This window comes from Aethina tumida, chromosome 3, assembly GCF_024364675.1.
Source record: "Aethina tumida isolate Nest 87 chromosome 3, icAetTumi1.1, whole genome shotgun sequence".
Classification (NCBI taxonomy): Eukaryota; Metazoa; Arthropoda; class Insecta; order Coleoptera; family Nitidulidae; genus Aethina; species Aethina tumida.
The window spans coordinates 4,669-26,225 of NC_065437.1; the positions used below are offsets into that span (position 1 = coordinate 4,669).

General features: G+C 37.3%; 9 protein-coding genes across 11 annotated transcripts; 4 read left to right on the plus strand and 5 right to left on the minus strand.

Annotated features, from left to right (window-relative positions):
• Nucleotides 1-2,622: 2,622 nt before the first annotated feature.
• LOC109604658 (40S ribosomal protein S16) lies at nt 2,623-3,587 on the minus strand. Of its 2 annotated transcripts, none has more exons than XM_049964852.1 (5): nt 3,484-3,587; nt 3,369-3,413; nt 3,177-3,308; nt 2,882-2,996; nt 2,623-2,822 (listed from the first exon to the last, which is right to left on the minus strand). In XM_049964852.1, the coding sequence occupies exons 1-5, from the start codon at nt 3,490-3,492 to the stop codon at nt 2,677-2,679; spliced, it is 447 nt and encodes a 148-aa protein (XP_049820809.1). In that variant the 5' UTR covers nt 3,493-3,587; the 3' UTR covers nt 2,623-2,676. The 2 variants fall into 2 exon arrangements, with proteins under 2 accessions (XP_049820809.1, XP_049820808.1); XM_049964851.1 differs by having other exon boundaries at nt 3,472-3,507.
• A 471-nt stretch (nt 3,588-4,058) lies between these two features.
• Nucleotides 4,059-4,807, plus strand: LOC109604657 (RNA-binding protein 7). Its single transcript, XM_049964850.1, has one exon. It carries the CDS (start codon nt 4,181-4,183, stop codon nt 4,733-4,735), a length of 555 nt encoding a protein of 184 aa, XP_049820807.1. The 5' UTR covers nt 4,059-4,180; the 3' UTR covers nt 4,736-4,807.
• Nucleotides 4,808-4,883: 76 nt separating this feature from the next.
• On the minus strand, nt 4,884-7,362 carry LOC109604659 (A-kinase anchor protein 17A). Its single transcript, XM_020021187.2, has 5 exons — nt 6,317-7,362; nt 6,026-6,233; nt 5,918-5,974; nt 5,694-5,856; nt 4,884-5,633 (listed from the first exon to the last, which is right to left on the minus strand). Exons 1-5 carry the CDS (start codon nt 7,252-7,254, stop codon nt 4,978-4,980), a joined length of 2,022 nt encoding a protein of 673 aa, XP_019876746.2. The 5' UTR covers nt 7,255-7,362; the 3' UTR covers nt 4,884-4,977.
• Nucleotides 7,363-7,504: 142 nt separating this feature from the next.
• On the plus strand, nt 7,505-8,585 carry LOC109604661 (esterase AGAP003155). The gene is made up of 3 exons (XM_020021188.2): nt 7,505-7,883; nt 7,942-8,139; nt 8,195-8,585. Exons 1-3 carry the CDS (start codon nt 7,649-7,651, stop codon nt 8,512-8,514), a joined length of 753 nt encoding a protein of 250 aa, XP_019876747.2. The 5' UTR covers nt 7,505-7,648; the 3' UTR covers nt 8,515-8,585.
• Nucleotides 8,521-11,700, minus strand: LOC109604662 (DNA replication licensing factor Mcm3). The gene is made up of 8 exons (XM_020021189.2): nt 11,564-11,700; nt 11,048-11,500; nt 10,731-10,969; nt 9,912-10,661; nt 9,553-9,856; nt 9,235-9,477; nt 8,997-9,175; nt 8,521-8,931 (listed from the first exon to the last, which is right to left on the minus strand). The coding sequence occupies exons 1-8, from the start codon at nt 11,633-11,635 to the stop codon at nt 8,733-8,735; spliced, it is 2,439 nt and encodes an 812-aa protein (XP_019876748.2). The 5' UTR covers nt 11,636-11,700; the 3' UTR covers nt 8,521-8,732.
• Nucleotides 11,701-12,110: 410 nt separating this feature from the next.
• Nucleotides 12,111-13,138, plus strand: LOC109604669 (glutaredoxin 3). The gene is made up of 3 exons (XM_020021197.2): nt 12,111-12,308; nt 12,373-12,798; nt 12,861-13,138. Exons 1-3 carry the CDS (start codon nt 12,262-12,264, stop codon nt 13,036-13,038), a joined length of 651 nt encoding a protein of 216 aa, XP_019876756.1. The 5' UTR covers nt 12,111-12,261; the 3' UTR covers nt 13,039-13,138.
• A 49-nt stretch (nt 13,139-13,187) lies between these two features.
• Nucleotides 13,188-14,669, minus strand: LOC109604666 (U3 small nucleolar RNA-interacting protein 2). The gene has a single exon (XM_020021194.2). It carries the CDS (start codon nt 14,609-14,611, stop codon nt 13,232-13,234), a length of 1,380 nt encoding a protein of 459 aa, XP_019876753.1. The 5' UTR covers nt 14,612-14,669; the 3' UTR covers nt 13,188-13,231.
• Nucleotides 14,670-15,148: 479 nt separating this feature from the next.
• Nucleotides 15,149-17,207, minus strand: LOC109604677 (T-complex protein 1 subunit beta). Its single transcript, XM_020021206.2, has 3 exons — nt 17,105-17,207; nt 16,639-16,948; nt 15,149-16,570 (listed from the first exon to the last, which is right to left on the minus strand). Exons 1-3 carry the CDS (start codon nt 17,105-17,107, stop codon nt 15,279-15,281), a joined length of 1,605 nt encoding a protein of 534 aa, XP_019876765.2. The 5' UTR covers nt 17,108-17,207; the 3' UTR covers nt 15,149-15,278.
• A 1,226-nt stretch (nt 17,208-18,433) lies between these two features.
• Nucleotides 18,434-21,361, plus strand: LOC109604678 (synaptic vesicle glycoprotein 2C-like). 2 transcript variants are annotated; one of them, XM_020021208.2, is made up of 4 exons: nt 18,434-18,543; nt 18,757-19,028; nt 19,654-20,515; nt 20,576-21,361. In XM_020021208.2, the coding sequence occupies exons 2-4, from the start codon at nt 18,956-18,958 to the stop codon at nt 21,237-21,239; spliced, it is 1,599 nt and encodes a 532-aa protein (XP_019876767.2). In that variant the 5' UTR covers nt 18,434-18,543; nt 18,757-18,955; the 3' UTR covers nt 21,240-21,361. The 2 variants fall into 2 exon arrangements, with proteins under 2 accessions (XP_019876767.2, XP_019876766.2); XM_020021207.2 differs by having other exon boundaries at nt 18,515-19,028.
• The last annotated feature ends 196 nt before the right edge of the window (nt 21,362-21,557 follow it).

Here is a 21,557-nt window from a genome sequence, read left to right on the forward strand (position 1 = left end):
CTTCTACTAAATGTACTTAATCTTGATACTAATACAATAATAACATTATTACTAAAGTCAAATTAACGTTCATTATTTAAAACTGAAAAATCTACTAAAATATTAAATATAAACACAAGATTTATTAATAAAGTTACCACCGCAAAATCTTCACCTATAACAAATCGTCCATGACACCACACTTCAATCATTTCAACTGGAAAAATCATTTATATTACGTCTTAATTTATTTCCGTTCTTTCTGCAACAACAATGTTTTAAACAAATTATTATAAACACCACTAAATACTACTCAAATATATAAATATTTGTACCGATAGATGTCGTTGCCGGAAAAATATAGAAATGTTTAAGTTCGTTGCACGGCCAAGTTATGTTCAAATCGCCTCATCGTTAGATGGCGCCGGCAGCAATAGGGAGGACAGGGCGGGGGAGGATGGGCGGCTAAGGCCGGTAATTTTTTCAACGCACTCCAAAAAAATTCATCTATTTACCGGTTTTTCTTGCACAGATTGGACTCCTTTTTCGCACACAGATGCATAAGAATCTAACTCACATTTTGATCTTTGAACGAGACGAATCTCTGAAAATTTCACAAAGATATCGTGCTTTATTCATTTATCTCTGAACATAACCTATTTACCATGACATGGCAGCTTCTCACTTCTCGCTTCTCACTTCTCACTTCTCACTTCTCACTTCTCACTTCTCACTTCTCACTTCTCACTTCTCACTTCTCACTTCTCACTTCTCGAACATCAAACCCCACACTAATTGATAATGCATTTTAATATTTACTATAAAAATATCTTCAACTTTCCCTTACAGACATTCATCTAACACATATTACTTACATATCAATTTATCCTTTTCATCCTCGTCTATTATCCCAAACATAATCTATATGTCATGTCATAACAGCTTCTTATACAACGATTAATCCCTTTACTGATCATCCTTACTGACAATTAACAAACACATAATTCATGCTTATAAATTTATTCTTTACATCTATATTGATATTCAGTCACTTAACCTCTGACACACCTTACGATTATTACAAATATTTACTAGTTACAAATAGAGTTTTCCCTTATATTCTATAACATTCTTAAGGATCACATTTTCTTATGCAATTAATACATATATCTTATGTAAATATATACATAATCTAATACAACTTTTGAACATATTCATGATTGTCACAACATTCTCCTCGTCGTTTTATATAGTCTGTAGGTTTTTCTTTTACATCTGATAGGCAACATACTTAAAAACTTTTGTAAATATCTGTTGCCTGAGAATTTATTCATTATAATGCAATAATAATACCTATTTAATTAGTTATTTCTTCTATTTATAATTTTTATTCTTAATTAATTGCTATCTATCTTAAATTTAATAATACAGATTAGTTTTATCAAGACAATTTATTTAAATTTATTTAATTTATATTATATTTCAATATAATACCTTATCCTCATGGTCATTACTACTTATTTATTGATCACCCTTTTCATTTTATTCTCCCATACACAACATCATTTATTTTTATTTCAAATATAATCAATTCATCGTCTCAACACTAAATTTCCTATGGAAAATTAATTAATTAAAATAAAGGCCACTGATAAACCACTTATTGTATAGATACTGACTACTAAATATTCAACTATTTCATTTATAAAATTCTTCTTTATATATGCATAAGAATAAAAGCACCCACCACACATTCACTGCAATCACTACTTGTAATTTTAAATATAATTCTCTTATTATCAAACATTTATTTATTTCGAAATAAATAACTTTATTAATTAACGACTTAATAATAATTATCACTAAACGCTGACTCATTATAATAAAATAATTAACTAATACTCACTGTCTCTACTCTAACAGTCACAAATTGTCGTTTCAAATTTTAACACTCCGCCACAATCTGTTACACATTATAATTTACAAAGGCAATCTAGGTTGCGGCAAACTTTTATATATGGTATACAAAATTATCTTTCTAATTGCACTCTATATATTATGTATATTCTAAAAGAAACTGTTCTACACTTTCTACACCTATAATTCATTTTACTCAATTTAATTGCGAATTCCCATCCTAATTTGGAATTATATTCATCCCAAAATCGACAAGCTATTACTACAATTATATATTTAAACGTGTTTTTCTAATTTACACTTCTAAGAATTACAATTACTCTTTTATACTGAAATGTTGTGACGGGATTGCGGAACTGCGGGATTGCGGGATTGCGGGATTGCGGATCCCTTAACTTGATCAAATTTATGATTCATACCCATTCCAAACAATACATATTACAAATTAATCGCCCGATATTTATCACCGAGTGCCAGCGACGCATTTTTTCCTATTCTTTTATTATTTATATATTATATATTCAAATATTACATTTAATATCTAATTCACTACTACAATTTTATCGGTGATTTATTTCTGATATTCATTTTATTGAATTTTACTTCAACTCCAGAGATTATTTCGTACCCATCAAAACTTGATAAATCTCTTGCCTAATGCAATAATTTAATTGAAATAACAACAATCATATAAATTCAATCAAGGATAATTAAATGGAAACAATGTTTACAAATAGAAAATGTTTATTGAATGTTACCCAATAAACATTAGGTATAAGATTAACGGTAAGACTTTTGGTATCTGGCACGGGCACCTGGACCTCCAAACTTCTTGGGTTCGCAACGCCTTGGATCTGCTACCAACAAAGTACGGTCGTACTGAATAAGGATATCTTTCAATTCTTTTTTCGATGCTTCGTCAACATCTAAAATAAACAAAACAATTTCAAAAATTCCACACATATATGCAACAACATCTTCTTACATTTTTGATAATATGCAACTAAAGCCTTTGAAATGGCTTGTCTGATTGCATATATTTGTGATACGTGACCTCCACCGTTCACTCTCACTCTTATGTCAACTGCCGAGAATTTGTCCTGAAACAATTACAAATTCACTTAAAACTATGACAACACCTGTGTGTTCTCGTTCTTTTATCCATCAGTGTGATCAGAGAAACTTTCATTTCATTGCAATCATATTCGGGATAATATTATCATCACTTTACTTGAACATTACATCAAAGATTCTCATGTTTTTTCACATCTAGCGCTTACCTTGCCAAGAAGCAAAATGGGTTCTTGCAATTTATCTTGGAGCATTTTAGGCTCCACCTGGCTCAAGGGACGACCGTTTACTTTCAGTACGCCTCTGCCCCTTTTGCAGTATGCTACTGCGGTGGCGGATTTCTGTAAAAGCGTTACACGTGCGTCATTACGACATCCAGGTTATGTGATTCAAAAACTTACCTTCCTGCCAAAAACTTGGACAGAATGGATAGGCTCTTTTTTAGTCTGAAAATAACAAAATTAACATTGACTTCCCTGCCGGTAAACATTTTATTTAACAAACATTCAAGCTCACCTTCTGCATCTTGATCGAGTGTCAACGAAAAAGAACGGAAAGGGCGATTGACAGACGGGAAGTACTGCGTATTCAAAAGAGTGTTCGTGCTGTGTTGCCACATTTATTTTATACACTTCTTTTCTTTAAACGTACGCTTTATATTTCAAATTTTACAACAATAATACTTTATTAATTTTAGCGAATTTCAATCGACTTTCGGTTTATCTGTTTAATTATTTATTTACTTGACTTACCGATTATTATGGGGAAAAACATGGCAACATTAAATGTCGTTTATCTTATTTATAATATGAATTTATTTCTAAAAATATCTGTTGTATATTGGTAACTATTTACAATCAATTTTATTAAATTAAATGTCTTTGTTTTTTCACATTCATAATTATGAATATTTTGGAGGGAAATTTAAATTTCAAAATGTCTTATTGTATCTCAGAATTTGGTTTTAATTTAATTTTACTTTTCTAATAAGACTACCAACTTAAAACACGACGTTTCCGTTCAATAAACAAATCTCTTTTTCATTTTTTAAATTTAAAAATAAATGAGAAAAACTACAAAATAAACTGTTGCCAACCGCCATCCGAACGATTTTTTGACACTGACAACAATGATTGAATGAATTGAAAACATTTTTGAAGGAGAAATTGATTGTTTTTTATAAAGGCAAAGAGGCATCAACGGCGTCAGTATCATGGACGATTCAAGAACTGTGTGGTGTGGAAACTTATCGGACAAAGTAACAGAAGAGTTACTCTATGAACTGTTTCTTCAAGCGGCCCCATTGGAAAGAGTCAAAATACCGAGCGACAAAGAGGGTAGAAGATTAAATTACGGATTCGTCACCATGAAACACGAATGCTCCGTTCCCTATGCAGCTCAACTCCTCAACGGAACACCCTTGTTTGATAAAGTCATGCATGTAAGACCGAGAAACCCCAATAATCAGAATCACGCTCAAAATCAGAATCAGAATCAGAATCAGAATCAGAATCAGATTCCGAATCACAATGAACCGCAACGAAGAAGTCCCCAAAACTACTCTCATAGAGAAATTTCCAATGATTCCTATCAGTCAAACAGACATGGTGATTATGACAGGCCAAATGACTACAGACATGACTATAGACACAAGAATTTCTCTCCAATCAGACACGATAATTACAACAGGCACAGGGAATCCAGACATAGAGATTATAGGAAGGGTAGGAATAATCAAAATTGGCATGAGGGACACAAACGATATTAATTGTTGTATTATATTTATACTATGTTATTTTGTAAAAAAAAATATTAATAAATTCGTACTATTTCATCTGGATTTACTGTTTATATTATCCATTTTTAAAAAACATAAAACATATAATAACAAAATGATTGTTTGATTGATTAATTCATTCATTATAAAATATTTATTCTCAACACTTTTTCTTTGAATATAGATAAACACATATAAGTTATAATAATAAGAAACATGATTGGAAATTTATCCTACGTTGATTTCTCACATTTTCTACTTCTATCGTTATAAGTGGGTGAAGACCAAGATTTACTTCGTGATTTCTCCTTCCGTCGTTCTTCTTTAAGAGAACTGTCGCTTCTATCAGATTTTCCTTTCCTGCTTGATCTCCGGCTTCGTGATCGACTTTTGTAGGACGACCACCTTCTGCTGCGATAATGACTATTTCTTGATCCAGATCGTGATCGTGATCGTGTTCGTGATCGTTTGTTCGAACTGCTACTACATGATTTTGATCTGGATCTCGAATACGACGACCGCCTTCTTGGCCTCGGTCTAGATCTAGACCTACTCCTGGATCGTTCCGAGGATCTGTTTCTTTTACGTCTGTTTGTTTGCACATCTAAAAATTTCATAAAATATCTTTGGTATTCTTGCTTAACGTCTGGGTTCATCATCCAATTGTTCCTTCTGTTGCGGTAACCTGTGCCACGGAACCGAGAATACGATCTTCCTCTTCTCGGATATGCGCCACCTCTGGAAGGGGGACCCGCATACGAATTGTCGAAATGAGGAGACGGATACATATTCGAAGGGGGATACAGAATGCCTGGTGACAAGTGATATGGGATGCCCAACCAAGAAGGATCATACGGAATGCTGTTGATTGGTTTAGACTTTCTTTCATCTGAAAATACATAATTTAATAAAAGTCGTTACAAACAAAATTCTAACGTATGGTGCTTACTCGTATCTTCATCTAGAGATAAGGACGACGAGCTGGAGGATCTACGACGATGCCTGTCCGAAGAGAGTATCGACTTTAATACTGCCCGACCCCTAATGGCGCTGTACAGTTTCTCCTTTTGATATTGAACGGCCAGTTCACTCGAATCTTTAAAAAGTTTCAGCTGAAACATAACGAATAATGATCCGTGGTGATTGATAGAAAATAACGCATAATAAAATTACCTCTTCGTATCCCGCGTTCGATTCTGATTTGCTAAGACCTTCCTCTCTGTGTTTCTCCTTTAACAAATATCATTTACAAATGATATTTTTAAAACTGATCGATTTTACCTTGATACGTTTAAATAATTCCTCAATCAATCGTATCGCCTCCAATTTTCTTTGCACGCATAACAATTTTTTTTCTTCTCTTTCGATCTTCTCATTTATTTCGTCGGACCCTGTTATTTTTAATTTTTCCAATACTTGAACTTTTCGTTTTTCTTCTCTTATTTTTCGCCGTTGTTCCTTTTCGGTTTTCAAGTCCAATTCCTTCATTCTAATAATAATTAATATGTGTATAAAATTTTATTTTATTTTATTTTATTTTATTTTATTTTATTTTATTCCCACAACACATACCTTTCCAAGTCCTCCTGTTTCCTCTTATCTTCCAGCTCTTGCCTCTCCTTTTCTTCTTTTTCTTTGGCTTTCTTAATAAGCCGTTCCCTTACAATCTCCCTTCTTCGTATTGTTCCGGAGGACAGATGTTTCGTGCGATCGTAATCAACAACTACGTCGGTCTCGAGCACCTCATCATCGTTGGAGCCCTTATATACAAGTTTCATGCCACAAAGTGCGTCCATGGCGCTCGTAAAACCGATATAATCTTTGTATTGAATGTAACCCTCAAAGAAATCCGTCTGATCAAACGAAGAGTTTTGAATTCCTGTGATGTGGTCCTTCATATGTTTCCGATATGGATCGCAAATTGGAATGTCGACGTTTTTTATACGTCCGAACTTCTCGAATATGCGATAAAATAATTTTTCTGAAGGTAGAACTGAGCTTTCGTTCTCACCAATAAACGCTGAACGATGGGAAACGAACCATTTCGTTGGTAGTTTTGAAAGATGTACGGTATCTGCTTCTCCGCACGTTTTCTGGTTTCTCACCCTCTCATTGTGGAAATACTCATCCCATTCTTGGCGTGTTGGATGGTGTAATTTGGCCTTTGCTGCTTTCACTCTCATAAACTCCGAAAAATCCTTCAGCTTAATCATCCGGTTATCAATCTTTGTAATAACAAGATCCACTTTTGTCTTCGACTCGACCTCTGCTTCAAACCTTACAAACTCCACTGTCGTCTTAATTACTTTAATCACGGTGAATTTTTCTGGCTCAATTAACTCCCGAAGTTTCTCCATAATTTCCCGGTGTGAAATACTTTTATTGGTCTTTTTCAAGTTGGGCAATTGCAATGAAATATTTATTCTCGATATCGGTTTCAAATAAAGCTGCTGGGGAATATAAAGTGGCACTAAGTCGGCCGTGTTCTGGCATCTCTGAAAGTTATTCATGGTGGTTTTGTTAACTATTTCACTGCCGTTTCTATCTATAAAAAAACAATACACAATTCAAACGTCAAAACACAAAAGTTAGGTTAAAATCAGAGATCATATGTTTAATAGAAGTTATACTCTTCGGCCACCACAAGACATGTTAAGCAGCGCCATCTATCAGAGTCGCCAAGTTCTAAATTTAAATTTGATTTCACGTAATTTAAATTTATAAATAAAAGATTGCCTTCGTAAAAACATATATGTTATCTTCATGATTTATTTCTAGTTTAGTACACGTTTGCTAATCTCTAGCATTCTCCTCAATGTTTTTCCAGCAATGCTTTTCAATTTGAGGTTAAGGTATCATTTGATTCGATTTTGGGATGTGATGAATTGAATAACGAAAATAACAATGGAAAACGTTGCACAAAAATGTTGTACAATCGAATCGAAATCTCAAAAACTAAAAGTTCTGGCGATTCACGGATACCGTCAAAGTGCGGAGACGTTCAGACAAAAAACTGGATCGTTCCGAAAAATGGTACACAAATGGGCCGAATTTACCTATGTAACTGCACCACATAAAGTTATCTTAGTAGACGAATTGGCAGTTGACGACATTGAAATAGGACAAAGTCGAAATGAAGGTAATTAAACTGTGCTATCTGTCTGAAAAAACTCTCCAATGTTGCTGTTTTATTTTAGAACAGTATGGTTGGTTTTTTAATAGAGACGATAAAACATTTCGTGGTATCAGAAAGGGTGGACCCGCAATTGGATTTGAGGAGAGCATAAGATTTATAGAAAAGGTGTTTCAAGAAGAAGGGCCATTCGATGGATTATTTGGATTCTCTCAAGGTGCTTGTTTTGTTGGACTCTTGTGTGATCTACAACAGAGAGGATGTATGTTATGGCATGTGTACATTTTATATCTGTTACATTCGTATATATGTTTCAGTGATAAATGTGAATTTTAATTTTGCAATAATGGTATCCGGTTTCAAATCAGGAAGTTTGCCTCATTTGAAATACTTCAGTGATATTATCACAATCCCATCTCTTCATGTTTTTGGAGAAAATGATCAAATCATTCCAACAGACATGTCAGAAGCATTAAGTTATTGTTTTGAGGAACCCACTCTAGTTAAGCATCCAGGAGGACATTATGTACCGGCTGCACAACCTCAGAAACATGATTACCAGAAATTCTTTAAATTGCAACTTTTAAAAAAGGAATATGATAGTCAACAACATCTGGAAGGAAATAATAGTATATAATAAAAATAAATTGTAATTATTTTTATTTATTTCATATAAAATACATAATAAAAGAATAATCAATAAATAAATGGTTGTTTTGATGAGCTAAAACTGAACAAATGTACATTAAACAGAATCGGATGCTATATATATTTCATTTTAAAAGTTTATTCGTAAAATTATTAATTATTATTAAAAACTAAGATTAGACAACATACACTATCATAGGGGAGGAGTTAAATCAAGAAAACGATACCATCTGCCATCATAACTTGATTGTCGTCCGTCATTTTGTCGATGGCAGAACCGATTTCGGCCTGCGAAAACGGAGCTTGATTGTTTTGGTTTACGAACTCTCGTACTTTCGTTAAAGATAACGACTGACTTCGGCTTTCTTTGAAGGCCCTATGAAGACTGCTTTTGAAAATTTGCAATCTGAAACGTAAATACATTTGTAAGTTGTAATCAAGTTAGTATAGTTTAGGAGGATTAATGTTAACCTGTCGTGGGAAATTGGAGCGGAATCATCAACATCCATAGACTCTTGGGCTGGAGGCGTTGGTGTTATTTCTTGGGCCAACGTTTCTTCCGGTTCTCGATGTTTCCTGCTGCTTCTGGTCGAGCTTTGTGTGGATATCGTTTCCCCATCCGATTCATCTCCGGCAGTTTGAGACGAGGTCTGTTCAATAATAATTTAATTTTTATAATAAAATAAATTATATGGAAAGTGAATTTTACCATGGATCTCGTTTTCTTCGCTGTTTTTGGTTCACTGTCTGATTCGTCGCTGGTGTCGTCGCCGTTAGTCTTCCTTTTCCTTTTCTTCTCTTTCTCCAAGACCTTTTTGAAATATGCATATTGGACTAATTCTATGGCGGCGTAGGCATCTTCCGCGGTAACTGAGCGAGACATGCGAGCTTTAGCGTGTGCTGTTGCCAAACGAATCATCGTCTCCAAAGTACGAGCGGTCACCGGTTGCGTCTGAAAATAGTAAGAAACATCATTGTATGGAACGTTGTCGGATGTATGGATGTAAAACATAGACAGACACCTTACCCTTGCCACGTTATTGTCCATGATATCCTCCGATCTCAATTTGGAATACTCGTCGGCGATAATTTCGGATGCTTCTTCCGTCAACGCTGGTTTCAATATCTTGACGAAATGTATGTATTTTCTCATAAACTCGACACTCAATATCTTGTCGGTCTTCTTACGACTCGCTCCGTGAAGCAGAGCATCGTACTTTTCGTAGAGCGGAGTTTCCTTATCGACATCTTCGTTATCCGGATTCATTGTGCTCAACATATCCGCATTTGAGCCCATCGGAAGTACCGCACCGTCTTGCTCCAGAGGATTTCTGTAAAGTCAAAGTCGATTCATTCGCCATCAATATGTCAATCAGTTTCTATTACCTGTATCTGTGCATTCTGACAACATGATCGGCGATTTTCAAATCGTTATCCTCATCAATGGTGTCCAACAAAACGAACAGACAGTCGAAACGAGACAAGAGTGAGTCTTGCAGGCCGATATTCTCCATCGGCGTTTTGTACTGATCGTACTTTCCGTAAACTGGATTGGCGGCTGCCAACACTGAACACCTGGCGTTCAGACTGGCATGGATTCCGGCTTTGGCGATGGTGACACGACCCTGTTCCATGACCTCGTGAATGGCGGTCCTGTCGACGTCGCTCATTTTATCGAATTCATCTATACAGACGACTCCTCTGTCGGCCAAAACCATCGCGCCCGCTTCCAAGCGTCTTTCGCCGGTTTCTTGGTCTGTCGTGACGGCAGCCGTGAGACCGACACCGGAGGATCCCCTTCCGGTCGTCGGAATCGCTCTCGGCGCCGTGCACAAAACGTATCTTAACAACTGCGACTTGGCCACACTAGGATCGCCGATCAGTAGAACGTTTATGTCACCCCTCAGTCGCGTACCGTTCGGTAACACCTTTTCCACTCCGCCCAACAGAAGACAGAGGATCGCCCGTTTGACGTACTCGTGGCCGTGAATCGAAGGCGCCAACGACTTGGCCAGCAAGTTGAACACGTTCTTGTTCGTTTTAGCAAGGTTTTTGCATCTTGCCACGTCTTCACGTGATATCGATGGATTGGCTTCTTTGCTCAATTGCGTAATGTTGTTCGCGATCACTGTAGTTCTAAGAAACAAGAAAAAACAAGTCCGTTTATCAATCTATAAAATTGAATGGCCTCTAATAATTTATTACCTAAATGTTCCGTTGGTAAATCCGCCTTGTTTACTGGGTAGACATCTGAAATTTCCAACCACTTGGATTCTATCTCCCGGTTTGCACACGTCAACTAAATCGTTGTCGCAAATGATGTCAACCGAACGAGGCAACTGGCCGGCGGGTGCTTTTTCGGGCATCTCTTGAATCGATATCGTCTGATGATCTTTGTAACTTGACAATCCGAATTCAGTTTCCAATGTGTTTCCTTCATCATCCTACAATATACAAAAATTAATTCTTTGTACATATCTCATACTGAGTTATTAATCACAGAAACACTTTATGAAACTTACCTTTGTGGGGTATACTGCTCCACTTGGAAATGCCTCTAGAGATGTAAGATCAGTGTACTTTCTCTCCATGATTTTTTTAGTGGCTTTGCAATAATGCACGCTGCGTACCACCTTAGGATGAATCAGTGAGCACTTAGTGACAATGCCCTCAACACAAATTAAATTGCCTAGATATCTACAAGTTAGAGTTCGAGGTGTGACATGTTTGTTTCCAAAGCTGCCTTCAAAGGCCACAAAGAAATCATCTCGATCCTTTGAATATTCACTGGCAACTGTAAACACGTATTCTTTAAGGGCCTTTTGAAAAGCAGCCTGTTCTTCAAATGCATTGTTTAAAAGAGCGTTTGCTCTTGCTGGATTCTTCTTCCGCAGATCGTTCACGTTTACGACGAGCCTTCTGCCTTTGTCGGCTATCATGTTTTTCACAAGTTGTGAATATTTTCCTTGATCTTCCTAAAAGAATGATCGAGTATTAACATACTCAAATAAATTAGAGTATCGAAAATGTGTGCTCACCTCATCGTCCAGGAAATCTAAATATTCTTTTTGTACTTCTCGTAAACGTTGATCAACGTCTTGGTTTGCCATTTTAAATTCGTTTGCTTTGTTAACTTTTTAACTCACAAATAACGCTCGACCACCTTACAACACAACTTTACTTGTTTTGGCGGGAAATTATATACGCAAAGACAATAAGTTGAACTACAGAATCCTACTATCTAACTGTTGATAATTTTTTAGTTTATATGGCGGCTTTTATTGTTCATCTTAAATTGTATTTAATAAATAAGTTATATAGTTTATTTGATTGTTATATTTTTAATAAATAATTAGAAAATTATTACAACACAATGTTTGATTATAAATTTGTTATACTACAACTGGTATACAACCCAGATTACACAAAGGTTACCTAAATATTTATTGTTGTACAAGATTTATTTAAATAGATTTATGCTAAGAATTTACCTTAAATAACGAATTCGCTTACAAAAAGCTTTTTTCTAAATATCTTTGACAATACATGGGGTGTTTAGATTACAGAAATTTACTAGTTGGTAACGATTATAACCTTAAATTATTAAGCACAAAAATATCAAAAAAGTTTTTTAGAACTTCCTAGTTTGGTTTCAATATAATCGTTAAAAACTTGAACAATATATCGGTAAAAATTAAACGTTGTCCTTGTATAGTTAAAATATTAGAAAATTAACATGTTGGGATTAATCAACGATAGTGCAGCATTTACAAACTCAATAAAGTAACAACAACGGCCTGACCGGATCCTGTTAAGTAGTTTTGTTAATATAATTAATGTTTTTTAGGAATTCTAATTTATCCGTCGTGCACTTTTTCGCCGAATGGGCTGAACAATGTACTCAAGTGAATGATGTTTTGGAGGCCCTTTCCAAACAATCTGAATTCAGTAATGTTAAGTTCCTGTCTTGCCCAGCTGAAACATTTTCAGATATCGCACTAAAATATAAAATTGATGCGGTACCCACGATAATTCTGTTCAAATCCGCCAGTGAAGTGTCGCGGATCAACGGAGCGGATGCTGCTAAAATTACAAACGTCATTAAGCAGTATGTCACTGATGGCAGTGGTGATAGTGCAAAAACTGATTCTTTAAATGATCGATTGGCAGCCTTAATCAACAAATCCAAAGTTATGTTGTTTATGAAAGGAGACCGGAACACTCCCAGATGTGGATTTAGTCGACAAATCATTGAAATACTAAATAAAACAGGGTAACAAGCAACTGTTATGCTGTTATATTAAGAATCTATATTGAATGTTATTATGATTTTAGGGTTGAATATGAGACGTTTGATATTTTGACTGATGAAGAGGTGAGACAAGGATTGAAAACATACTCGGATTGGCCCACATACCCACAACTTTATGTAAAAGGCGATTTAATTGGTGGTCTGGATATTGTCAAGGAAATGGTAGCTTCTGGACAGTTTGAAGATGCATTAAATGCTTGATTTTCTTCCTTAGTGTTAATTATAATGGCAGAAGTTGAAGCATTTTCATTTCATATGTACCATGTTTGTCTCAAATTATAAATAAAGTTTTGATTGATCATTTTTGAGTTTCATTTTTGACTCCTTGTTTCCATCAAATAAAACGCGAGTTAAATACAAAAATTTGTTTTTAATAATAATAATATATAATTAATTAACAATTTTTTAACAATGGTATCACATATATACCGTTCTTCGCAGTTTTTTCTGTAATCCACCTTCCCAGCTTATATTCTCGACCGACAGCAACAAGCAGTTTCGTTCCGTCAGAAGTGAATTTTATCGAGTTTATAAAACCTACCAGAGGTATTGTAAACAATAATTTGAATAATTTAAAATTATTGTCAAGCTTCCACACTTTAATGAAACCATCATGCGATCCACTTGCTACCAAGTCTGTGTTCAGATAGGAAGCAAGGGCGGTAATCCAATTCGGTTCTGAATTCATAGGACTCACTCCGTGCGCTTCGTTAACAAAGGCCAACGGTTTTTTCCTCATGGTGCTCCAAACACAAATCTGTCCGTCATCTCCGCTGGTAATGAAATGTTCTTCATTTATCAGCTTTACATTGTCAATATTTCCTTTGTGTCCATTGAAAATTAACTGAGTTTCTTCAGTAACTTTCCATACCCGTAAGTCTCTACCTCCAGAGGAAACCAACTGATCTCTGTACAAGGCATCCATATCTGTGACCACGTCTTGATGTCCAAAAAGTGTTTCTACAAACGCCATCTCATCCAAACTCCACACTTTGATTGTTCGATCCTTGCTGCCAGAGTACAATGTGTGTGAATCTTTCTTAAAAGTCAAACTCATGACAGCATTTTTATGTCCATTTAAACTTTTCACGTGTACTAGCGTTTCAGGTTCCCAAACGTGAACACTTCCAGATTCATCTGCTGTAGCTAAGTATTTGTTATCAGTGGAAATTGCAATTGCATTTAATTTACTAGAATGCCCAACGAATTTATCCGTATTAGACTTAACAAATGGGATAATTCCCACCTTTTTATTGTCAATTAGGGAATATTTTACTACCTTACCATCCTTACTACCAGCATAAACATATTTATCATCGGATGATAAACACATACATGTTATACAGTTGGTTTGCATTCGACATTTGAGAAAAGATATGTTTTCACAATCGGCATTTTTGTAATTATCAGCCACGGACAGTCTCAGTTTTCCGGTTTCTTTCAAGTAATCTGTTTTCAATTTACCTGCAATTACATCTCTGTCAATTTCTTTGTTTTCCAATCTTAACCTTTCCTCCTCTTCGATTTCTTTCAAATAAATCTTAGCCAGACGTAATTTCTTTTCCTGTGCTGTTTCGTGAATGTCTTCGGAAGACGAATATTCTACATCCTCTTCATTATCAAAATTTTCATCTTCACTGCTTGTAATTTCATCGTTTCTAGCTGATGCTGCCCCCGGCGCACTTTTCGATACTTTTTTCTTTTTGTTCTTTTCATTGGAGTATTTCGCTCGTTTGGTTCCGTTTAATTGCTTTCCTTTTATGAAAAAGGACATGTTTATTTGCCCCACGTGAAAAGTAACCTAATTCAGAGGTTATGTTGAAATAATTTCAAATAAATATTTCACGTCAGTGGAGCCAACCGTAAAAAATATCACCATAATCACGGACAAACAGGAGATTTGTCTCACGGAACAAAAACACAGTTCTCTTATAACTTGTAAATGATTGCGTACATTAAGCTATCGTTTAATAGATGTCGCTTTTGAATTAACATAATCAAACCCCGGATTATATACATATAAAACACTATTTTGAAAAACTGTCCCAGATGGTCCTGGGATTGAGTATCACTCCACAAACCACTGGTGGAAGGAAGCTAATGGATCCAACCACAAGACCAATCCCTCCCCATAAATGGTGACATATATAAAGAGTTTCTTTATATATGTTACCATTTGGTTAGGACTCATTGAAGTCGGTACCATGGAAAAAGGGTGTTTGGTCGGTAAAAATCCGACAGTCCCTCTCCTATTCCAAATAAATATTTATATTTAAATTATGTAAATATTATATAAATATTAAAGAACATATTCTATGAGTAATTAACGTTTTATTAATTTGTAGGCATAAAAATGATAATTAAATATTAATGAGTTACAAGACAGTAGTATTAATGTATGTATGTGTGTAAAAAAGCTAATAGTAATGAGGTGCAGAGATTTAGCAATGTCCTCTATCCTCGACCCTCTTTCTGGGCGCCGCTTTTATGATATTATCCACTCTCAATATCATTTCTGCAGCTTCGGACGCAGACAGCAGGACCTGACGTTTAACAACGAAAGATTCGGTGATGCCCAGTTTGCTCATGTCTCCCAAGACACCGTCTTGCATGTTGAGTCCCATCGTGTTTTTGCCGGAATTGTGGGCGGCGACCAATTCGCTGACCAACTGGGCGGAATCGTAGCCGGCGTTGTCTGCTATGATTGTCGGGAGTTGTTGCAAAGCCCTGGCGAAGGCTTCCATCGCGACCGCTTCTTTTCCCGGAGTGTTGGCGGCGGCCTTCTTGACGGCGCAAGCCATCAGAGTTTCGCTGCATCCGCCCCCGTAGACCACTCTGCTCTCCTTGACAGTGGCGGCCAGAACGCAGAGGGCGTCGTGCAGAGAACGGTCGGCCTCGTCGATGATTTGCTGAGTGGCACCTCTGATTACCACGGTGCAGGCTTCGCCCAACGGGACGCCCGAGAACCGCAACAGAACGTCCTCTCCGATCATGACCTGCTCAATGAGATCGCACGTTCCCAACTTGATTTGATCGGTCTCGTCGAATGTGGAGGCGATTTCTCCGCCGGTGACCAACGCTAAGCGTTCGATGCCGTCAAAGTCGGCGTGTTCCACCGCCATCACGCCTGCATCGGCGAACAACTGTTCCGGATAATTGTAGATTAACTGTCTGTTGATGAACACGTTTGGTTTATGTTTCAGGATCTTGGACACCTTCTCTTTCATTTTTTCCTTTTCAGCGGCTTCAAGTTCGGCAATTTTTGCCATCGAATCTACCTTAATGTGAGAACCAAACACTTTGATCTTGTCTGTGTCCATAGGAGTGTTGGCGATCAAGATTTTCGCGTTTTCTACACGTTTGGGTTGGTGGATACCTGGTTTTTTGTCCAACAAAAATCCTTCGTCCAAGAATGAATCTTCCAAAGTACCGCCTGACTTTTTGATCAGCTGGATTGCCTGCAAATCTCCTGATCCTTTCAATCTCAATACGGCATCGACGGCCAATTTGGCAAAGTGTTCTTTGTGTTGTGAGAGAATTTTAGAACTCAGAGTCGTTCGAGCAATGTTCATCAAGTCCTCGTAGAATTTCGTCGAATTTGCGCTGTTGTCGTGAGAAGCGTTCAACAGAGCCTGTCTGGCGATTTCAGTTGCCTTTCTCCAACCTGCAATGATTGTTTGAGGATGGATCTTCTGTTCAATCAGTTTTTCTGCTTCTTTTAACAATTCTGAAGCTGAAAAAAGTAAACATTCAAATGAATATGATGAGTACATTTCATAAACTAATTGATTGATTACTTACCCAGTACAGTGACAGAAGTAGTGCCATCTCCGACTTCATCATCCTGCACTTTGGACATGTCAACAAGAACCTTTGCGGCCGGATTGTCGACACCGACGGCCTTTAAAATGGTCGCTCCGTCGTTTGTTACTTCGACCGAACCGGCATTGCGACCGCTAGACACCAAAATTTTATCCATTCCTTTTGGTCCTAGGGTGCTCTTCACCAAATCGCCGATAGCAATCGCTCCGACGAAACTGGACAGACGAGCGATTTCCGCCTTTTCTTCTTCAGCATTCCTGTTCAGGACCCGAACGGGGTTCAAGGAAACCTAAAACGGGTGCAAATAATTAGCACGTGCACGATTTTCCTATGACACACACCTGACAGTTTGTCACGGGTTTAAGAAGAATTGAGAAACTATTGAGGGTATATATTTATGTTAGGCGATGGGAAAGATTAATAAATAACGAAAGTAAATACGTACCATTTTCTATTTGTGTATATTAAACAACAGTAACCGGCAAAAAGCAATGACAGATCCTGCACCTCACAGACACACAGCAGAACAGAATGAATCAGGTTGGACAACTGAAAATCTAGAAAATTCCAATGATTCACCATGTGTTTTGGTATCACTGATAATAAACATTGTTATTTTGATTTTAAAACAAAAAATTAATTAATGTTAATGATACGAAACGAAATTTTAATATAACTAATATTAAAATAATATAATAATTATATTGATGATGGTTACGAAATGTGTAAACTTAGTTGCCTATTAAATTATATTATTTATTTATATTTATATATAGATATAAATATAAATAAATATTATAATTAAGACAATACTATTATTAATATATTACTACTAATATATTAATTATTTCATAAAATCTATATGATAAAAAGGCTTTTATGAAAAACTCCTTCTTTGAAGTTAAATATTAAGTATTAATGTGGAACTGAAATCAATTAATTACATTAATATACGTTTTGATGATAAACATTTGTAAAAATTTTTATATTTTTTCAGATATTATGTTGAAATTATATAAATGTACGTTCGATAAATATTGAGTTCAATTGTTTGCACAGTTATAATTTAATAGTTTGATTATAATTGCATAATAGGAATAATTCATATGGTATTTATCTATCTTGAAGAAATTGTTTTAACTTGATTTAACTATAACAATAACCATTTAAAGATATATTAAATATTAGTTGAACATTTTAGTATTTAATGAACTTGAAATGATATCAAAATTTGTTAAATTTTCGATCGGAAATTGGTAATGTATCAATATTTGTCCTCTAATCAATAACGTTATTGTAAATAATAATTATTTATATTTTCGGCACGAGGTCACGGATAATGTATGAAAGTATTAAAATTATTCCACGGGATTGGAATTAAGAGAAACAGGAGCGTCTGTCTGTCACAAAATATGTTAGATTCAAAATTGAGACATGCGAATTATTATTTTTACGGAAAAATAATGAAAGAACTGATTGTAGGAATGGAAATGTTTTATCTTTATTTACAGTAGTGGAAGTGCGATTAAGAAATCGTGTTATTTATTGCAAGAAGAGAAAAACCGAACGCGGGATAAGAAAACAATCTATTAATATGCATTTTATGATGGTTGATAAAGGATTTTTGCAAGAAGTAATAAAAACAATGTGCAAGTAAATATTGTAAGCGGTAATCAAGCAATTATCGATTCAAATTGCCCCTTAAATTTACACAAATAACGAAATCTGTATTAAATTTGCGATATAGAAAAAGTGTTATCCACATGGGAGAGTGACCCGGGGTTCAACAATTATCTAATTACGAAAGGAACATTGAGAAGGTGGTATGCGGTTCAGTTTGTAAACGAGTGCCATTAAAGACGGGTCTTGCGACTAAACAATTGGGTAACGTTCACGTATTGAGCAAATTTTAAAGGTTCACTCAATAACTGAGAGTCCTTAAAATGTGTGGATTGACCGATTCGAATTTAGTTTTGAATGAGCTCATTATGTTTTGTGAAATTGTTTAAAATAGAAAATATGTCGCGACAGTAATTAACAGATAGTACTAATTGGGATTAGTTTATGGAGAACTGGAGGTGTTACGTTTTGTTTTAGAAGTGGCCGATAGCGACATTAATCCGAACACAAGCTATTACTACATCCTTCATTCACTCTGAACAACCAATATTTGCTTGTCTGAAAAAATACGACTCCTTAAGAAAACATTTTCAATATTACATTCACCCTCGACTCCGGTGCTGTGTCTCCGCATTATTATTATTATTATGCCACGCAGATTAACGGAGTGAAAAGGATGAATAGTAAAAATCAGGAAACGAATCAAGTGTTTGAGAATGTGACTTTTGATGAGGCCGTTAAACGAACAGGTGAGTGATGTACTTTTTCCAAAAACAATCCATCCATCTCCATTAGTGTCGCGGTGTTTATTCGGGGATATTTACCCTTCATTAACGTTTATTAACGTCTATTTTTTTAAAACGGAGTCAATTGCAGAGCCAGAGTGCCTCGTTAATTTGTTTACGAATTGGAAATGTAAAACAAAGTTAATCGAGGCGGGTGTTTATTATTTATAATAATCGGGAATGAATTACTAAACATACCTTGACAATTAGAAAATATTTAAATCGTTCTCAAACAATAACAATAGATCGATAACATGCAATAAAATTTAGATAGTCGTTTGGCATAGAGTGGAAGAGTGTGATTTGGCGACACTTACAACTTGGTTTAACATGAAAGGCACATCACAAATAAAAACGAGTAAAATATTCGAGTCGACCAATTTCGACAACGCAGTCAGTTTAACAGGTGGGTAACGGAGCGATGCAGTGATTCATTGCAACACTTCCACTGTCATTCCGACCCATTGTTGGTAAGTTAGCGGCGATAACTGCTGACAAAGTCATTAATCGAATAGTATAGATGTGAGTAATTGGAGCGATGGCTCTGCATATGCACTTTCCGCTTCTGAATCACTCCCGTGTGTTTTAGGATATGGGAAATTCCACGCGGAAGTCATCACGGTGTGTGCCATCTCGATATTGACGGTGGGCTTCCAGAACGGGCTCTCCTCTTACGTCTTCCCGGCGGCAGAATGCGAACTGCAACTCACGTCGTACCACGTGGGCATCTTGAACGTGACGTTCCTGGTCGGCGGCATCCTCAGCAGTTTCCTGTGGGGCTTCAAAGCCGACCTGTCCGGCCGGAAGCAAGTGATCATGGCGGCGCACCTCCTCAACTTCCTGATCACCGTCTTCTGTGCCGTCAATCCGCTCTACATAAGTCTGTTTCTGTGTAGGTTCTGCAACGGGTTCCTGATCAGCGCACCCGGCAGCATAATCTTCTCCTACTTGGCCGAGTTCCAGCCGCCCAAATATCGGGGGGCGATCGTTTGCTATTGCGGACTCTTTTTCACGCTGGCTTGGCTGGTGCTTCCTGTCACCGCCTATTTCGTGTTGCCCATCGACATCCACTTCCGGCTAGGTTCCGCCTTCATCTTGTCGCCGTGGCGATTCTTCTTGATCGTATTGGTCGTACCGGAATTGATCGTGGGATTGTGGTTCCTGCGTTTGCCTGAAAGTCCCAAGTTCCACATGACCAAAGGCAACAAGAAGTTGGCATTGAACATCCTGAAGACGATGTACGCCAGAAACACCGGAAAACCGGAAGACAAGTTCCCCGTTAAGAATCTGGTGGAGGACGCTGCGAAAGGGGAGGAGATGGTTTCTGATCCGTCCACCTCCAACAGCGGAATGCTTGAGCAATTCCTGGACGGAATGAAGTCGTTGTTCCGCGCACCGCTGCTGCCTGCCACCCTGCTGACGTGCTTCATCATGTTTTCCAACATGTTTGGGTGAGAATTCTTGCGACGAACGTCTCTCATCAAACACATTGGTACCTTGTTGTGTTTCAGAGTGTTCGGACTGGGTCTGTGGCTTCCCGAGCTGTTCATCCGGTTCCAGAAGTTCCAGGAAATGTACCCGAACGCGTCGGTGACCGTCAAAGAGCTGTCCGCCCTGAGTCAGCAAAAGTCGGCGCCATCCTCTTCGTCGTGTTCGCCGTCGTTCGACAACGCGGTGATCGTCAACACGATCGCCGTGGCGTGCACTTCGCTGGTGTACAACGCCGTCGCCGGCTGGCTGACCAGCAGGGTGCACATCAAAACCGTCCCTCTCGTGTCGATGCTGTTGGGCGGCGTCAGCTGCTTGAGCATCTACTGGCTCACCTCTTCGACCCAGAACCTGATCGTGTCGTGCATATTCCAGGCCACCATGATCACTGCCAACATGACCATCGGGAGTGTGGGCGTGGAACTGTTCCCCACGTCGGTGGGAGCCATCGCCATTTCGCTGATCATGTTCTCGGGCAGAGTGGGTGCCATGTGCAGCAACATCGTCTTCGGCTTGCTGATGGACAAGCACTGCGAGATCCCGATATTCGTGGTGGCGGTGGTGGTACTGCTGGGAACGCTCCTGTGCTTCCTGATACCGGAAAAGGAGGGACAGGGCCACAAGGAGAACGATTACAAGGGAGGAGAAACCATCGAAATTTCCGTGATCTCGAAAGACATTAATTAACTAATTTACATTATTATTATTATTATTATTATTTCATTCCCTTCTAGGAACTCTACTCTATTTATTTCATGTCAACACTTCTCTTCAATGTATTTAGTACAATAAACCAAATTGTTAATGATTGTGATGGTTTTACTAATGCTCTCTTGTACTAAGCTACTCGCCAAGTTGGAAGTACTCCCGTTCGGGTACGGCCATAATGCACCGCCTGTATATAGCGACGGAGGGAACCGAAGGAAGTGACGAGTCGGTTTGCGCAGCGCACGACTCTCCTCTCTCTCTCGTATCGATTTTCCGGGGCGTGATCCGGAGTCGGCT

What these genes read in the sequence shown, in the direction of transcription:
- LOC109604658 (XM_049964851.1), bottom strand. Translation starts at nt 3,492, where the DNA reads ATGCAGAAGGTGAGCTTGAAT. An exon ending in TCCAAGTTTTTGGCAGGAAG is followed by an intron (nt 3,309 to 3,368) that starts GTAAGTTTTTGA and finishes ACGCTTTTACAG; the next exon opens with AAATCCGCCACCGCAGTAGC. An exon ending in CCATTTTGCTTCTTGGCAAG is followed by an intron (nt 2,997 to 3,176) that starts GTAAGCGCTAGA and finishes TAATTGTTTCAG; the next exon opens with GACAAATTCTCGGCAGTTGA.
- LOC109604657 (XM_049964850.1), top strand. Translation starts at nt 4,181, where the DNA reads ATGGACGATTCAAGAACTGTGTGGTGTGGAAACTTATCGGACAAAGTA.
- LOC109604659 (XM_020021187.2), bottom strand. Translation starts at nt 7,254, where the DNA reads ATGAATAACTTTCAGAGATGCCAGAACACGGCCGACTTAGTGCCACTT. An exon ending in AATTATTTAAACGTATCAAG is followed by an intron (nt 5,975 to 6,025) that starts GTAAAATCGATC and finishes TATTTGTTAAAG; the next exon opens with GAGAAACACAGAGAGGAAGG. An exon ending in CGAACGCGGGATACGAAGAG is followed by an intron (nt 5,857 to 5,917) that starts GTAATTTTATTA and finishes GTTATGTTTCAG; the next exon opens with CTGAAACTTTTTAAAGATTC.
- LOC109604661 (XM_020021188.2), top strand. Translation starts at nt 7,649, where the DNA reads ATGGAAAACGTTGCACAAAAATGTTGTACAATCGAATCGAAATCTCAA. An exon ending in AGGACAAAGTCGAAATGAAG is followed by an intron (nt 7,884 to 7,941) that starts GTAATTAAACTG and finishes GTTTTATTTTAG; the next exon opens with AACAGTATGGTTGGTTTTTT. An exon ending in TGATCTACAACAGAGAGGAT is followed by an intron (nt 8,140 to 8,194) that starts GTATGTTATGGC and finishes TATATGTTTCAG; the next exon opens with TGATAAATGTGAATTTTAAT.
- LOC109604662 (XM_020021189.2), bottom strand. Translation starts at nt 11,635, where the DNA reads ATGGCAAACCAAGACGTTGATCAACGTTTACGAGAAGTACAAAAAGAA. An exon ending in GTCAGAATGCACAGATACAG is followed by an intron (nt 9,857 to 9,911) that starts GTAATAGAAACT and finishes TTGACTTTACAG; the next exon opens with AAATCCTCTGGAGCAAGACG. An exon ending in GCTCCAATTTCCCACGACAG is followed by an intron (nt 8,932 to 8,996) that starts GTTAACATTAAT and finishes TTTACGTTTCAG; the next exon opens with ATTGCAAATTTTCAAAAGCA.
- LOC109604669 (XM_020021197.2), top strand. Translation starts at nt 12,262, where the DNA reads ATGTTGGGATTAATCAACGATAGTGCAGCATTTACAAACTCAATAAA. An exon ending in GCATTTACAAACTCAATAAA is followed by an intron (nt 12,309 to 12,372) that starts GTAACAACAACG and finishes AATGTTTTTTAG; the next exon opens with GAATTCTAATTTATCCGTCG. An exon ending in GAAATACTAAATAAAACAGG is followed by an intron (nt 12,799 to 12,860) that starts GTAACAAGCAAC and finishes TTATGATTTTAG; the next exon opens with GGTTGAATATGAGACGTTTG.
- LOC109604666 (XM_020021194.2), bottom strand. Translation starts at nt 14,611, where the DNA reads ATGTCCTTTTTCATAAAAGGAAAGCAATTAAACGGAACCAAACGAGCG.
- LOC109604677 (XM_020021206.2), bottom strand. An exon ending in TACTTCTGTCACTGTACTGG is followed by an intron (nt 16,571 to 16,638) that starts GTAAGTAATCAA and finishes TACTTTTTTCAG; the next exon opens with CTTCAGAATTGTTAAAAGAA.
- LOC109604678 (XM_020021208.2), top strand. Translation starts at nt 18,956, where the DNA reads ATGAATAGTAAAAATCAGGAAACGAATCAAGTGTTTGAGAATGTGACT. An exon ending in TGAGGCCGTTAAACGAACAG is followed by an intron (nt 19,029 to 19,653) that starts GTGAGTGATGTA and finishes CGTGTGTTTTAG; the next exon opens with GATATGGGAAATTCCACGCG. An exon ending in ATGTTTTCCAACATGTTTGG is followed by an intron (nt 20,516 to 20,575) that starts GTGAGAATTCTT and finishes GTTGTGTTTCAG; the next exon opens with AGTGTTCGGACTGGGTCTGT.